General features: G+C 31.6%; 2 protein-coding genes across 2 annotated transcripts; one reads left to right on the top strand and one right to left on the bottom strand.

Moving 5' to 3' along the window:
- Positions 1–253: 253 nt before the first annotated feature.
- FANCI (Fanconi anemia complementation group I) lies at positions 254–7,070 on the bottom strand. The gene is made up of 14 exons (XM_065513270.1): positions 6,837–7,070; positions 6,314–6,768; positions 6,011–6,246; positions 5,838–5,947; positions 5,328–5,778; positions 5,171–5,259; positions 4,956–5,068; positions 4,631–4,896; positions 4,229–4,560; positions 2,832–2,996; positions 2,604–2,770; positions 1,817–2,543; positions 1,355–1,755; positions 254–1,285 (listed from the first exon to the last, which is right to left on the bottom strand). The coding sequence occupies exons 1-14, from the start codon at positions 6,978–6,980 to the stop codon at positions 292–294; spliced, it is 4,650 nt and encodes a 1,549-aa protein (XP_065369342.1). The 5' UTR covers positions 6,981–7,070; the 3' UTR covers positions 254–291.
- A 414-nt stretch (positions 7,071–7,484) lies between these two features.
- On the top strand, positions 7,485–13,516 carry botv (exostosin like glycosyltransferase 3). Its single transcript, XM_065511886.1, has 5 exons — positions 7,485–8,027; positions 8,101–8,226; positions 8,539–10,170; positions 12,060–12,896; positions 12,978–13,516. The coding sequence occupies exons 1-5, from the start codon at positions 7,659–7,661 to the stop codon at positions 13,080–13,082; spliced, it is 3,069 nt and encodes a 1,022-aa protein (XP_065367958.1). The 5' UTR covers positions 7,485–7,658; the 3' UTR covers positions 13,083–13,516.
- Positions 13,517–15,851: the final 2,335 nt, after the last annotated feature.

Raw genomic sequence — 15,851 nt, 5'->3', positions numbered from 1 at the left:
ATGAATTGATGACTTTTGCTTTAAAAAAGGCCGCTCTGCCGTTATTTACCGATTGATGTCTTATTAACTTTTGGTGAATTTAAATAACTTATAGGGTCTTCCAAAAAAACATTAAAAATAAAACTGAAATTTGTCTAGTCCTTTATCTTGTTAGGAAAATCATTAACATTTAATGATTTAACAAATAAAATTTAAAATTTTTTAAAAAACAATTTATTAAAGACTTCCAGAAAACGGAACAAAAAACGTAACTTTAAAAACGATTTTAAAAAAAACATAAATTCAAAATATTTACATTCCTCCCTTGGTTTGGCGAGTACGTTTTCGTTTTTTCGGCAGTGGCTCCAAGGGCGGAGCACACAAAACATCTGGATCTTGAGGCTCCGAGTCGCGTAATGCACGTTTCTTGGCGGTCTTAGCATTAATTTTTGCCAAATTATCCATTAGTTGCGTGCAAGATTCACGATTACTTTCGTTGTCTAAAGTCTCAGCATCATCGTGTGTAATAATTGTTACATCGTTCTCATTATCCGAATCGATTTCAATGGTAGTGGTTACTTTAGAGGATTTCTTTTTTGGATTTTCTTTATCCTTTTTCCTCTTCTTGGATTTTTCGTCAGGTTTTTTTACTTCTTTGTCTTTTTGCTTGCCATCTGCTGGTTTTCTTTTAGTAGGTTCTTTCTCTTTAGTCTTTTTGGCCTTTTCCTGGGTTTTCTTTTGAGCCATTTTCGAGGTAGTAGCACAAGGTGTAGAACTACGGCTGGCAGTAGTAGTGGTGCTTTCACTATCGGTTTCATTGGATTTAGTGGTTTCATCTCCCTCTGTATCATTGTCATAGACTTTAGAGGTGGATTGTATTTCTCTTGATTCCTCTTCGATTTGTCTCAGCAAAGTTTCTTCTTCATTTTCGCCATCCTCACTATCTTGTGTTGGGTCTTCGGCATCTTCGGCCTCTATTTGACTGCTATGTGAGAGAGTACGATCTATGGCTGCCTTTAGATCGGAGGTCTTAATGCGAAAATCTCTGACCGTACCAAAGTGCAGAAAATTTGTCAAACGATCATTGGTCTTTTTGGCCAAGAGTATAACATGTTTGTTAAAGTTTTCTATGCACATTATAATTTTGGGTATAAATTTGGTTTCTCTCAAAACTTTGGCCTTTTCGGCTTGGGCGTTGAATTTCTTTTTGGAGGTTTCCTCCAAAATATTACTTTCGATGTAAGTAATCAAAGCATAAATATTGGAAGGTAAAGGTTTGCCTACCACTCTCAGCAATAAATCGAATCTATAGAAAATTAAATATATTATTTACTTTAAAATAAGTTTATATGATTATTATTAAAGCTTAACTTACTTAGTTCCTTGTATGGACACTTTCACACCGCCCGCGCAACTAGTAAGAAAATGTCTGGCCAAATTTTTCAAACATATAAAATGTTGCATCAATAATTTCATTAAACCATCCATGCTGGAGCCCAACGGCAGGCAGACATTTGTTAGATGTTTCAAGGTATTGGAAATATGCACCAGTTGCGAGCAGATCGCTCGTTCCATAGACTTTAGACAGCCTAAACAATAATCACGATCATCTTCAGCTACAATACGACATTTGTAACTTAAGTTGTTAGCTTTTACTATAAAATATTCAACATCTTCGATTTGTTTACGCAAGGATTCGTAAAGATAATGAAGACATGTCTCAGCAGTAGATTCGGTTATAGATTTTAAAGTAACATTCAACTGGGTGTTGGTATCCTAACAAATTTAAACAGTTTTTAACAATTTTGTTTATTAATTAGTTAAAAAAAAAACTAACCTCTTCATCTGCTGCATTATCTCTCACAAAAGACCACACCTGGGCCAAATGCAAAGGTATCAGCTGGAAAAATTCTCCCGAATGTGTCTTCTGTCTTTGTTTGAACAACAACTTATGCACTAAACCCAATTCCTTAGCATTAAGTTCATAAGTTTTGCAAAATTTTAACAACCAAGTATAAGATTCGGTAGTCATGCGATTGCCAAAGGTTATATTATCATACAAAATCTCCAAACTCTGCAACAAATTCAGGGGTATCTTACGGCCGGCACTATCATTTAACATGGAATCGTTGGCCCCTGTCTCTTCGGAAATTTCTTCTTGCATAAACTCATCTATGAGATCTTGTAAGACTAGAATACATTCTTTACTCTTATCAATCATATGAAAATCAAAACCCTTATTAAATACGGTGGAAAATTTCGATTTATAAGTTTCATTAGCTGTTTGTAAACACTGTCGATAGCATTCTGCCGCCAAGGAGGCAGTTTTTAAATCAAAATCCCGCCACAAAGTAGATAAACGCTTGATACAACGTTCGTATACAACTTTGCAAATGTCGGTTAGATATTTTAAAGTACGTTTGCTGTGAGCCAATTGTTTATAAGCCGGTTCCAAGCGTATTTGTTCTACCTTAGCGGCCGCCACTTCTAGCACATAACGTACCAAAGATACTTTCGAGCGCAAATTAGAAGTTGTATTGCGTGAGGCAAATGGCACTATGTCTCTAAAAAAGAAATACAATTTTGTAGTTAACATCTTTTATAAATCTTCTGAATTCACTTACTCATGTAGCAAACGCAATAATCTTTCGATAACAAACAAATCCCATATATTTTCCGGTTGTGAGTGTATTTTTTTCACTGGTACTCCATTGACTGTTATATTGATGGTAGTATTTTCATTATCATTGTTGGCTTTAGCTTTCTTTTGTGTTTTTTTACTTGATAAAGACTGAATAAATAATGTATTACTGTAGTACTTCAGCTAAGTTTATAGTTAACTTGAAATTTACCTTTAGACCTTCACAGAGATGTTCATGTTCCTTGAAAAGAGGCAGCAAATGTTTTACATTTTCATTGGTTTGTTTTGAGTTTACAATGCAGTACGACATCAGACCCTCAATGAAATTAAGTTGTTGTAATATTAATTCATTTTTGAGGTGGGTTAGGGAACCAGTCTGTAAAAATTTAAGTACAAAATTGGAATTGAAATTTGAGTTTCTCAAACTCAACTATTGGATGTATGACTTAAAAATGCGGAATTTTTTAAATTGCAACATGTGGCCTTGAATTGTCACGATGGAATATTAAGGTTTAATGTCTGGCCGCATATTCTGGGCATTTTTCGACCAATGCTCGCTTCAAACGACAATGTTGCGTATAAGTAATTTAAAGCATTTAAAATTTTGTTATATTTTTGAAATTAGGTTGAAATTTTTGAGGTTTAGTTCATTTTTTCATATTTTTAAAGGAAAATACCTTTTTATAACTTAAATCTTTTAATAATTTATTTAAGCTTTTAAATGCTTTCAATTTTGTTAAAGCTAGAGCTATAATTAAAAAAATATTTTTGAGGTTAGGTTGAAATTTTTGAGGTTTTGTTGTTTTTTTCATATTTTTAAAGGAAATGTAGCTTTATTAAGCTTAAATCCTTTACTAATTTATTTAAGCTATTAAATGCTTTCAATTTTGTTACCCCCTGTCTATACTTGATAAATTTTTATCATGATAAACGTCAAAATGGTTGTCAAGATAAAAAATTATCAGGTATAGTCTCCATTTATTAGTATTATTGCTTCGTTATGACAAAATTGTTAGTGCTTCTGCTAAGACAACTTTGTCTTGACAACAAATGTCATTTATTGTTTTGATAAATATTTGCCAAGTATAGACAGGGGGTTATAGTTAGAGCTTTAATTAAAAAAATGTATTTGAGGTTAGGTTGAAATTTTTGAGGTTTTGTTGATTTTTTTTTCATATTTTTAAAGGAAAAATAACTTTTTTAACTTAAATCCTTTACTAATTTATTTAAGCTATTAAATGCTTTCAATTTTGTTATAGCTAGTGCTTTAATTAAAAAAAATATTTTTGAGGTTAGATTGAAATTTTTGAAGTTTTGTTGATTTTTTTTTGCTGGAACTTGTTTAATATTTTTGGGGTTATGTTGAATTATTTATTTTTTTTAAAGAAAATTTCCGTTTTTAAGATAAAATATTTTTTATAATTTCGTTAAGCTATTTAAATTTCACAAAAACCGATTTCAAAATATACCTTATATACTGTAAATCCGCATTTTTAAGTCATACATCCAATATTTTCTATAAATAATTTGTAGTCGAGTTTGAGACTCAACTATTTTCTATAGATATATAGTAGATTTTGAGATAGATATTTTTTTCCAATTACTTACCATATCTTCAAATTTAATATTCTTTCCAATTACTTTCTCCAGCGAAACATTTATCAAACGTTTAATTTCTCTGGTATCATATTCAGTTTCGAATTTTTCAAAAATAACCAAACAATGACTTACGAATAACAAAAGTTTGCCCAAATTATCATGAATTTCAATTTCATTCTCCAAAGCATCTTTGGCTTTGACAATTTTTTCAAATTTAATACAAAACACATGATCAACATCTTCTTCCAAGGGAGCCTCGAAAAATGAACGAAAATGCCAATCAATGAATTGTAAGATATGCGGTACCAATTTGGGATTTAATTCAACGGCACGTTGAAGATCTTTAATAAAACATTATATACATATATGATATGTTAAAGCAAAATGTTTAAAAATAAACCAAATACTTACTCTCATATAAAGTAATTTTTATATCCAAAGACTGATAGAAACAATTCCTTAGAACTCCTATGATTTCCAATGTCAACATGTCAAAATGTCTTTGAGGATTATTGCGATTACCCAAAGTCGCCTGCGACATTAGGGAAAAGCCAGATATACTATGTTGAGTGCACATACCAGAGGCACTTAGTTGGGAACGCTGAGAGTTACTGTTGTTTAGTTGTTTTAAAATCATACAAAAGCCATAAACTGCCATACGACGGGTTTTCATTTCACTTAAAAGAAATATTCATAAAATAAATTAAAGAATTAAATAAAATAATAAATTATTAACCTATGACTCATGGCTTTTCTTAAGATTTCTATAAAAGCATCCCTGATAATAGGTGATATTTTTAAAATGGGCAAAATAAAAGACATCATACGCATTGCTTGGTCACCAGGAATCTAAAAATGAAAAGAAATTAAACAATTTAAAACAAAGTGCGAATTTCCAATTTTTTTTACATAAAAACTAAAGAATATTCCTATTAAAGTTTCAATATTTACCCAAACAAAATAATCCATTACATAATTTATAGTCTTAACACATTCAGACACTGTAAAAGTATCAGCCACACTTAACAAAGTTAAACATTCTGCAAACAAAAACCAAATATTTATTAAAACAATTGAAATTTAAATAAAATCGAACAGCTTATCATACCAGAATATTGATTTTGATCTTGTTCTACAATCATCCATTCAGCCACACGTTTCACTATGCCCTGGCCGAAAACAAAACGTTTTCGTATAAATTTCGTCAGAAATCCCATGGCCAATTGATTTAGTTTTGGGCTATTTTTGGTTTTTAATAAAACAAAAACCAAATTAACTAAACCCGGTGTGACAATATCCTTGCCATCCTTATTTTGATCAATTAACACAGTAAATAATTGTTCCAAATCAACTTGTTTACGTTGCAAACTATCACGACACCAAACAGAATAATCCGACAAAGTACTTTCTTCTTCATTATTACGAATGACACTACGTATAAAGGGCAAAAGGACAGATGAAGACAAACGAGAATCGGGTTCACGATTTGCCGTAGTCATGGACAAAACAGCACTTAAGACGAAAGGAGTTAAAATGACATCAGGCGTGGCCAAGAAATTCTGTAAACAAGTATAAAAATTATGAATAGGAATATGTAAATAGTTAAAAAAAAACCTACTCTTAAAACAATACACATTTGTATTTCATTAATTTTATATTGTGTGCAATAATTTAAATGATGTAAAATTGTTTCTTCAGCTTCTCTTAGTTCTTTATCGGAAAAGGCATCTTTAAAATAAGAATAATTTTATACCTAGTATTTTCAAAGATTTTTAAGCAAAATGTTCTTACCAATACTATCAAAATCTGTTGAATTACTATTCATATCGGAGAATAGTTTTTTATAGTAATAACGATGAAAATATTTCTCCAAGGCCAATATGGGTATAATAATTTGTGGTGCCGTAGAACACATTGAGAATAATTGATATGCCAGTGCGGGCAAAGAATCTGGTGCTAGGGATTGCAAGCATTCGGTAAATTTATTTAGAACTGTAACCGTTTCCGGAGCTGATAAATGTAGCTCTCTAAGGACATGAAAAAAATTCAAGAAATCATGAAATCTAGTTTAAAAACACAGTTTTCTGGACTTACTTAAACATATCAGCAATCGGTGTCATAACCTCATTTGGCCATTTCATTGAGCATAGATTTTTGACCGTCATATCACGGTACTCTTTACCACTCATCGAAATGCCATTCACACTTAAATGCTGCATTGATGCCAGTACATTTAGTGTCTCCGGCAGTAAATCTTTCCAGCCCACACATTTCGGATCACCCGTACGCAAGCCATCAATACAATGTTCTAAGATCTCTACCAACTGATCACTGGGAAATGTATTTAGATCTTGACACAGACGAGTTATCAAATCGTAAGTTTGTTTATAGCTCAATTCGACTTTTAAAATACCATCCAGAAAACTTTTAACGCAGGCAAAACGTTTTTCTTTGGAGTCGTAATTGGAGGGTTTGAAGCCCAACAGAAGATAACTCCAAAATGTGCTGCAATCATTGCGACCCAATTTTGAGGTGAGCAGAGCGGACAACTACAGGGAGAGATAATTAAAATATATATTTGAATAATTTAAACATGTTGTTAATGTAAACAACTTACCTCCTTGGACGAAGTCTTCTCTATTAGAGACTGCAGCTGTAATATGTAATGACTTTCGCCCAGCCGTATTATTTGCCCATCCAACGTTTTGTCTTTTGTGGAACTTTTGTCATTTTTGGTGCCTATTTGTAACACTGATATCATGATTATTATAAAACACACACAAAATATTTATTATTAACAAATATAAACATAAAATTGTACGATTTTTCTGCACAAATTGCGCTTAATTGCAATGAATTTTGAAATTATTAATGAAAACTGCACTACCCACCTTAAGATCTACAGTATTTTGTTGTTTACAGTGACTTTCAAACTATAAAAACAGCTGAGAGAGAACAGCTGTTTCTAAAAACAGAGATGTTAAATTGGAAATAAAAAAACTTTTTTGGGCCAATATTTTAAATTATTTTAATTTTATGCGTTTTATGAAACCAAATGCATAATTACTTAATAATTGCTTAAAATTTATTCTCTACTTTTTTAAATTGCCACCTATAATAGGCCCCACAATTTGTTTGTTTATATTTTTTTTATATTAACAACTGGCCACCTTACAATTTCTTTATTTACATTTTTTTTTGTCCCAAAGACAAATGTCAAATTAATTTAAGCTCAGCTGTTGTCATTTACTTAAAAATTAAGAAAATTTAATCAGTTCACACACAAAAAAAGTAGACATCAATTAAACTAAGAAAAATGTGCTAATATTTTTTGTATAACGCTTAACATTATTAACAAAACCAACAACAACTTGAAGGTGATATAAAAACCTTTGGGGGAGAAAGGTTTTTTTCCAACTCACCCAAGAATTGCCACACAATGACCACATTTGACCTCACATCCGTGCAAAGCAGCCACAATAGTTCTTCTACGGCCCAACTAACAGCCTCATCAACATCTATCAATTCCGCCAGCACTTATCATCTAATAGACAGCGAAAGAGAACAGTTAATAAAAACCAACACATCTTCATTATCTTCATCAGCAGCAGCGGCCGCTAACCCAGCAACAATAGCATCTACGTCGACAACAACAACGAGTAGTACAGCTTCATTGGGCACCATAGTAGCGGCTGTGTGTGGCGGCATGAATTCATGGTTTCGTCATTATCGCATTTACAAAACTATTTTGTTGATATTATTACTGTTGGTACTCCTGCCTTTGTTTGCGCATAGAAGTTTATTGAATGTAGGACAAATTGTGTTTTTTTTTAGTGATAGTGTCTATAATGTTTAATAATTGTTTGTTATATTGTTTATAGCCTGACAATGATGTCCCTCAATTGGATTTACATAGAGCCAGACCTTTGCTGGATGCCTATGAGGATTTTAGCTCCATGCGCGCCAGTGACTTGAAAATGAGAATAGAAGAGTTATTAAGAATTAAGGTAAGTTTTCTTCTCTCGTTATAGTCATATACAAAATCAATTTTAACTCTGGAGCAAATACAAACTTATAGAAAGCGTAACTATTATTAGCACAAATTAGTTCGACCTAATATAGAAGAACTATCTAAACCTTGCTATTAAAAATGAAAGTCTATCTTTAATAGATTTTTACAATACTAAAACAATTATGAATTAAGCCATGCTTTGACAGCTTTTATCTTTTTTCAGTGACGCCCGAGAGATTAATCTGTATTACAAATTTAATCTTTATTAATTTCTTTACATTGAACAATTCCCACGTCTTTCTTACAGAGCACAGTGTCCATTGAACTTCGTGAGCTGGAAGCCCGACGACAAAAGCTGCAATCGGACATCGGTCAATATAATCAGAAGATTGAAGAACTAAAACAGGAACTCATGCGTGAACAGACCGAATTGGAAAGATTGAAAATATCTGTAGAACAAGCTCAAGTGGCACAACGCGAAGCAGTACAACGTAATACTCCCGATTTGGCATTGCCACGTACCCTGTATCCCAATGTTTTGCCGCGTAAAATGCCACCCACATCTGCACAAACAACAATCTCATGCGAAATGCACAACTGTTTCGATCATTCCAGATGTAGTCTAACTTCTGGCTTTCCCGTCTATCTCTACGATCCTGATGCGTATAATGTTTTAAAGCCGGGCTATGATATTGATGGTTTCCTAAGGACCACTATCAAGCAAACATTGGGCTATAATGCCCATATTGTTAGGGATCCTAAATTGGCTTGCATTTATTTGGTGCTGGTAGGAGAAGCCTTATTTGAGAATGATTTGGTGAAAAATAATCGCTATGCCGCCTTAGAAGAGGAGGAGAAATTTAAACTGGGCACGAATGTCTCAGATAAATATGATGCCATTGATATGAATAGACTTTATCGACTGCCGTACTGGGGTGGAGATGGTCGTAATCATGTTTTGTTGAATTTGGCAAGAAGAAATTTAAATTCCAAAGCTACCAATGCTCTACTCAATCAGAATACCATGAGAGCCATAGTGGTGCAATCTTCCTTTGAGGCCACACAATTTCGTGTCAACTACGATCTGATAGTGCCTCCCATTTTGGGTCCTCCCGGTGGTGATGTTTGGCAGGAATGTGCTGCCATGGTGCCGGCAAGACGTACATATTTGTTGTCCTTCCAGGGAGAGCTAAGACCTTTAAATGAACCCGTTAGAACACCACATCCATTGGATGATTTTATTTTGGATCACTTAATGGAAATGTCTAAGGGTCCCACTCAGGACAGATTTCTTTTGCAATTCAAATGTGTGCCCGCTACCGAGCAGCATGATGAAAACTCTGTAGTAGATTGGGCTTTATGCGGCACCGATTCATCGCGTAAGAATATTTTAAAAGATTCTACCTTTGCTTTAATCTTGCCGCCTTTGGAGAGGAGAGTTAGTTCCACTTTAATGTTGGCACGTATTTATGAAGCCTTGCGTTCAGGTGCCATTCCTGTTGTATTGGGTGCAGATGAGGTACGTTTGCCCTATAGTGAAACTATCGACTGGAGAAGAATTGCTTTGCTGCTGCCCAAGGCTCGTATAACCGAATTGCATTTTCTTTTGCGTGCCATACAAGATGGAGATCTTTTGTTAATGCGTCGCCAGGGCCGTTTAATATGGGAACGTTATTTGAGTTCGGTACAGGCCACAGTAGACACGGTTATTGCTAGTTTAAGAGATCGCTTGGGTATACCACCACGCCCTGTGCCTCCTGTTATAGCACAAAGTGTTTTCAACAATACTTTCATACCCTTGAAGTCAGATCCTCCGGTGGGCATGGATACAGAACCTGAAGAGTCACTGGGTCCTATAGAACCTCCGTATCCCAGTCCTGCTTTTAGAAGAAACTACACCATATTAAGAATGCAATCGAGGGAGGCCTGGAACGATTGGGTGAGTTAATAATTGTTTATTTCTCTATGAATAAGGCGTGAAAATAATACATAGTTAAATTAAAATTTTTTATCAAAAATCAAAGTAAAAAAGTTTTTTTTTTCAAAAAGAACGTTTTCAAAAAGAAAATTTTTAAAAAACTACTTTTTCAGAAAAATTTTAAAAAAGCCCATTTTGAAATCATACATTTTTAAAAATTAATTTTTAAAGAGTAAATTTGAAAAAGTAAATTTTTAAAAAAGAACTTTTTCTAAAAGTAAATTTAAAAAAAGTACTTTTTGAAAAACTCAATTTTTAAAAGTACTTTTTCAGAAAGTAAATTTTTTAAATATGTAGTACTTTTTTAGAAAGTAAATTTTAAAAAAAGTACTTTTTCAAAAACTAAATTATTTCAAAAAGTAAATTTTTCAAAATGTAAATTTTAAAAAAGTACTTTTTCAAAAACTAAATTTTTAAAAAAGTACTTTTTCAGAAAATACATTTTTCAAAAAGTACTTTTTCAGAAAATAAATTTTTCAAAAAGTACTTTTTCAGAAAATAAATTTTTCAAAAAGTACTTTTTCAGAAAGAAAAATTTAAAAAAGTACTTTTTCAGAAAGTAAATTTTTCAAAAAGTACTTTTTGAAAAACTCAATTTTTAAAAGTACATTTTCAGAAAGTAAATTTTTTAAATATGTAGTACTTTTTCAGAAAGTAAATTTTAAAAAATGTACTTTTTTAAAAACTAAATTATTTCAAAAATAAATTTGTAAAGTTATTTTTTCAGAAAATAAATTTTTCAAAAAGTACTTTTTCAGAAAGTTAGTTTTTCAAATAGTACTTTTTGAAAAACTCAATTTTTATAAAAGTACTTTTTCAGAAAGTAAATTTTTCAAAATGTAAATTTTAAAAAAAGTACTTTTTTAAAAACTAAATTTTTAAAAAAGTACTTTTTCAAAAACTAAATTTTTAAAAAAGTACTTTTTCAGAAAATAAATTTTTCAAAAAGTACTTTTTTAGAAAATAAATTTTTCAAAAAGTACTTTTTCAGAAAGAAAAATTTCAAAAAGTACTTTTTCAGAAAGTAAATTTTTCAAAAAGAAAATTTTAAAAAAGTACTTTTTCAAAAACAAAATTTTTCATAAAGTACTTTTTCAGAAAGTAAATTTAAAAAAAGTACTTTTTCAAAAACTAAATTTTTAAGAAAGTGATTTTTCAAAAAATAATTTTTGAAAAACTCAATTTATAAAAAAGTACTTTTTCAGAAAGTAAATTTTAAAAAAGTACTTTTTTAAAAACTTAATTTTTCAAAAAATAAATTTTTAAATAAGTTTTTTCAGAAAATAAAATTTTTAAAAAGTAAAATTTCAAAAAGTATTTTTTCAGAAAGTAAATTTTTCAAAAAGTAAATTTTAAATAAAAGTCCTTTTCAAATACTAAATTTTTCAGAAAGTAAATTTAAAAAAAGTACTTTTTCAGAAAGTAAATTTAAAAAAGTACTTTTTCAAGTAAATTTTTATAAAAGTACTATTCCAATATTCATATTTAAAAAAATACTTTTTCAAAAAGTAATTTTTTCAAGATGTATCAGTAATATTTTAAAAAAAGTTTTTTTTGTTAAAAAATTAAAAAAGAAAAAAATCTTTCAAAATTTTATCACTTATTTCGGTGCAAAAAATGTTTGGTGAAAAAAATATGCTTCCCGATTTTGACCTATTGTCGGACCGAATCTCTATACCGTTATATACGGCGTTGGTAAGGTCTTTGAAATGTCTATCATTAGATATCCATATTGTCTATGTTATTGACATAGTAATTCAGATACAGGTCAAAAATCGAGGTAGTCGTTCGAGAGCCGATTCTCCCGAATTGAAATTGCAATACAAAATAAAACATATTTTTCTTTATAGGTTGATCCCTTTTATATGTATCCTCAATTACCTTTCGATCCAGTCTTGCCCTCGGAAGCCAAATTCATGGGTTCTCACATGGGTTTTCGTCCAATTGGTAAAGGCTCTGGTGGTGCTGGTAAAGAATTCAGTGAAGCTTTGGGCGGCAACTATCCCAGAGAACAGTTCACTATTGTGATTTTAACATATGAAAGAGAACAAGTTCTTATGGATTCTTTGGGTCGCCTCTACGGTCTGCCATATTTACACAAAGTAGTTGTTGTATGGAATTCACCCAAACCTCCGCTAGATGATTTAAGATGGCCCGATATAGGTGTCCCCGTAGCAGTGGTCAGAGCTCCACGCAATTCTCTCAATAATCGTTTCTTACCCTTCGACGTCATCGAAACTGAGGCGGTATTATCCGTAGATGATGATGCTCATTTAAGACATGATGAGATCTTGTTTGGTTTTCGTGTGTGGCGTGAACATCGTGATCGTGTTGTTGGTTTTCCGGGACGTTTTCATGCCTGGGATTTGAATGATAATCATCATTGGAATTACAATTCCAACTATAGTTGTGAACTGAGTATGGTGTTGACGGGTGCAGCTTTTATACACAAATACTACATGTATTTGTATACATATCATTTGCCGCAGGCCATACGTGATAAAGTGGATGAGTATATGAATTGCGAAGATATCGCTATGAATTTCTTAGTGTCGCACATAACAAGAAAACCGCCGGTGAAAGTAACATCACGGTGGACATTTAGATGCCCTGGCTGTCCAGTATCATTGAGCGAAGATGATACACATTTTCAGGAACGTCACAAATGTATAAATTTCTTTACACAAGTAAGTCTATTTTTTTTAACAAAATTTAATTAAAAACTATAAATAACCTTTATTTTTATTACATCTCTTTCTCATTTTTAGGTTTTTGGTTATACTCCGTTATTAAATACGCAATATCGAGCTGATTCGATATTATTTAAAACTCGTATACCGCATGACAAACAAAAATGCTTTAAGTATATATAAAACAATTAAATTTATTAATTAATTAGTTAATTTTAAGTCTAATATGCTGCTTACATTTAAGTTTTAAAACCTAGAAATTACTAACAAACAAAAAAAAACGATTTTAATTACAAAATGAAATCTACAATTAAAAAACAAGGACTGCATTATCAAAACAAATATCATATAATTACTAATAATTAATTAAGGTGCAATAAATGCTGGTCAACAAAATTAATTCAATTAAATGAAAATCCTGATATAATAAAAAATACTCGATTAAAACGAGTTAAAAGGCAAGCTAAAGTTAATTAAAAAAAATAAAGTTTTAGATTTATAAAAAACAAACAAAATGCATACATATATTTTTTGAATCAAACTAAAAATTCCTCGTTGATCAGTGTTATTTTTAAAATTTTATTTATAAACGTACTATTTTACAATTGAGAAATTACTAACGACTCTTATATTTTTTACATAACTATGTGTCATATTAGTTTTATTATAAAAGTAAATTTTTAGTAAAAAAAATTAATATAACTTTCGTACAAATATTTGGTTTATTAAAATATATTTTTTAAAACAAGCTTTATTTTAAATAAACAAATACTCTGGACATTCTGTTTTTATTACAAAAAAAATAAGAAAAAATCTCAAAATTAAAATTTATTTATTTTAACATTCAAAACTAATTTTTCATGTGTCTTTCCTTAAATACGCCTTATGTTAAATTATGCGTACATTCCCTCTTTTTATATCTTTTTAGCTTGGAAACCTATTTTCCTAAATATTTAAGTTAGTACACAAATCTTAAACCTTCTTAAACCTATCTGCTTTAAGTTCTTGCTCACCATTCTGTTTCCTCTATTTTAGTACTTAAATACATATCTTTTTTTTTAGTTCTAATTTATTTTCCAAATATATTTTAAATAAATTTAGTTTATTTTATATCATTTATACTACAAAACCATAAGAATATATTTTTCCTAAACAGAAGCTAAATTAGCAAAAAAAAAATATTTAAAATATTTCCCTTTATTTTTATACCAAGCAATGCATGTAATGTGTGTAAGAAATTATTCTTTTATTACAAAAAAAAAATAAAGTTAAAGAAATAAAATAAAAAAAAATGTTTGTTTATTTTTTTTATAACATCTTTGAAGGTGGATTGAGAAAGAAAATTCTTTATTCGAATTTTGCACAGGCTTAACTTCCATATCATCGGAATTCAAGAAAATATTGAACAATGGTTTTATATACTGTACCATAACCATTTGGGAATATTTCTCCTAAAAAATTTCTTCGGTCTAAAGCATAAAAGGGACCAACAGCAACGGAAATCCTTGGAGTTCTCGAAATCTTCATCGTAATCATGCGACATACTTTCGCAATCACATGCATACAATAACCAAATGTCAAGCAAATGGATCTAACATTATACTTTATAGATTGTTGTCCTTGTCATGGTAACAATCTGGTCGAGTTGCGAGGGCTTAAGTGCATTATGTGGTTCTGATCTCCTGTGTTTATCTACAGGTTGTCTTTAGTACATATCCACAAGAGGTAATGAAATTTTAAAAGAATACGCAACCAAAGGTTACTCATTTTGTCAAGATATTTGGACGGACGTGATATCATCCCTGTCTGCGCTGCTATTAAAACAGAATATTATTTACCAATCATCTATTAGACTAGGTTCGCTCCTTGTTTATTAGCAGCTTTACCGATGGTTAAAACGTTATATATGCACTTTTATGGCCAATGAGTTTGGTAGCAGTGCCGAAGGCACTTAGTGCTTAATGAAACTAACCGCTCCCCTCAGCGTCAGGGCAAAGCGCTGTTGTATGTCAGTTGACTAGTCCACACATGCCGTCACTAAGTAACATGGTCAGTTAATACGTGGATACTAGTGTTAAAAAGATAGAAAGTAAAAGTTTAATTGGAAAGGATGTGGTAGGAGTAGATGCTGCGGAAGTGAGTACTGATGAAGGGGTAGCTGCGGTTGATGCTACGGCTTTCGCTTATGCGCACGATGTATATCTAGTTCAATAAGAATCGAATTAACATCGATAAACCCAAGTAGTGGAGAGATCACACCACTTTGGGGTATGCCACGACCAACATGCTTGTACTTAACGCTGCTGCCAAGATTTGTGATACCTATTATTGATTTCAACAGGAATACTAACCAATTGTTTGTACTCCTCAACATCTAGTTTAATAAGAGCTTGTTGAATTGCAAGAAAGCTCCCCACTCGGAAAAATGTATGTATGTTGATGTGGTGCCAGAGTTTCATATACTGAATTTGTTAGTATTAAATAAAGACATAAGTTAAGTAGACTCACCTCGTTCATCAATTTCATTGCTACGCCTAACTGGCATTGGCATCGCAACCAAGAGCTATATCATATGAAGACCCAACAAAGGCCAGGCTGGTTGTGTTGTCTACTCATGTGTCCTCCACCATGACAATGTCCAGGTCCTCTTCAACTAAGAGCACTTGAAGGTTATCTGTTGCACATTACAACATGTTCAACATCTGTGCCGGAAACCCTTTACCTTTGTGTACCTCACACCGAAGAAAATCCTTAATCCCGCCTTCCCGAGCTCGACTGAACCCGATAATGTGATGGAGGGAATTGGACATGTGTTGGCTTGTTCCATATGAACGTTGGGGTATTGGAGCTTCAATAAAGAATCCATAAACTTTTAATACTCATCTACAACAGCTTGATATTTCACGCAATCTTCCTAATCACTTTAATGAAGAATTTTTTTCATCAATTGAT

This window comes from Calliphora vicina, chromosome 5, assembly GCF_958450345.1.
Source record: "Calliphora vicina chromosome 5, idCalVici1.1, whole genome shotgun sequence".
Lineage (NCBI taxonomy): Eukaryota > Metazoa > Arthropoda > Insecta > Diptera > Calliphoridae > Calliphora > Calliphora vicina.
Note: the sequence above shows the minus strand (reverse complement) of the source record. Positions and strands in the feature narration are given on the sequence as shown.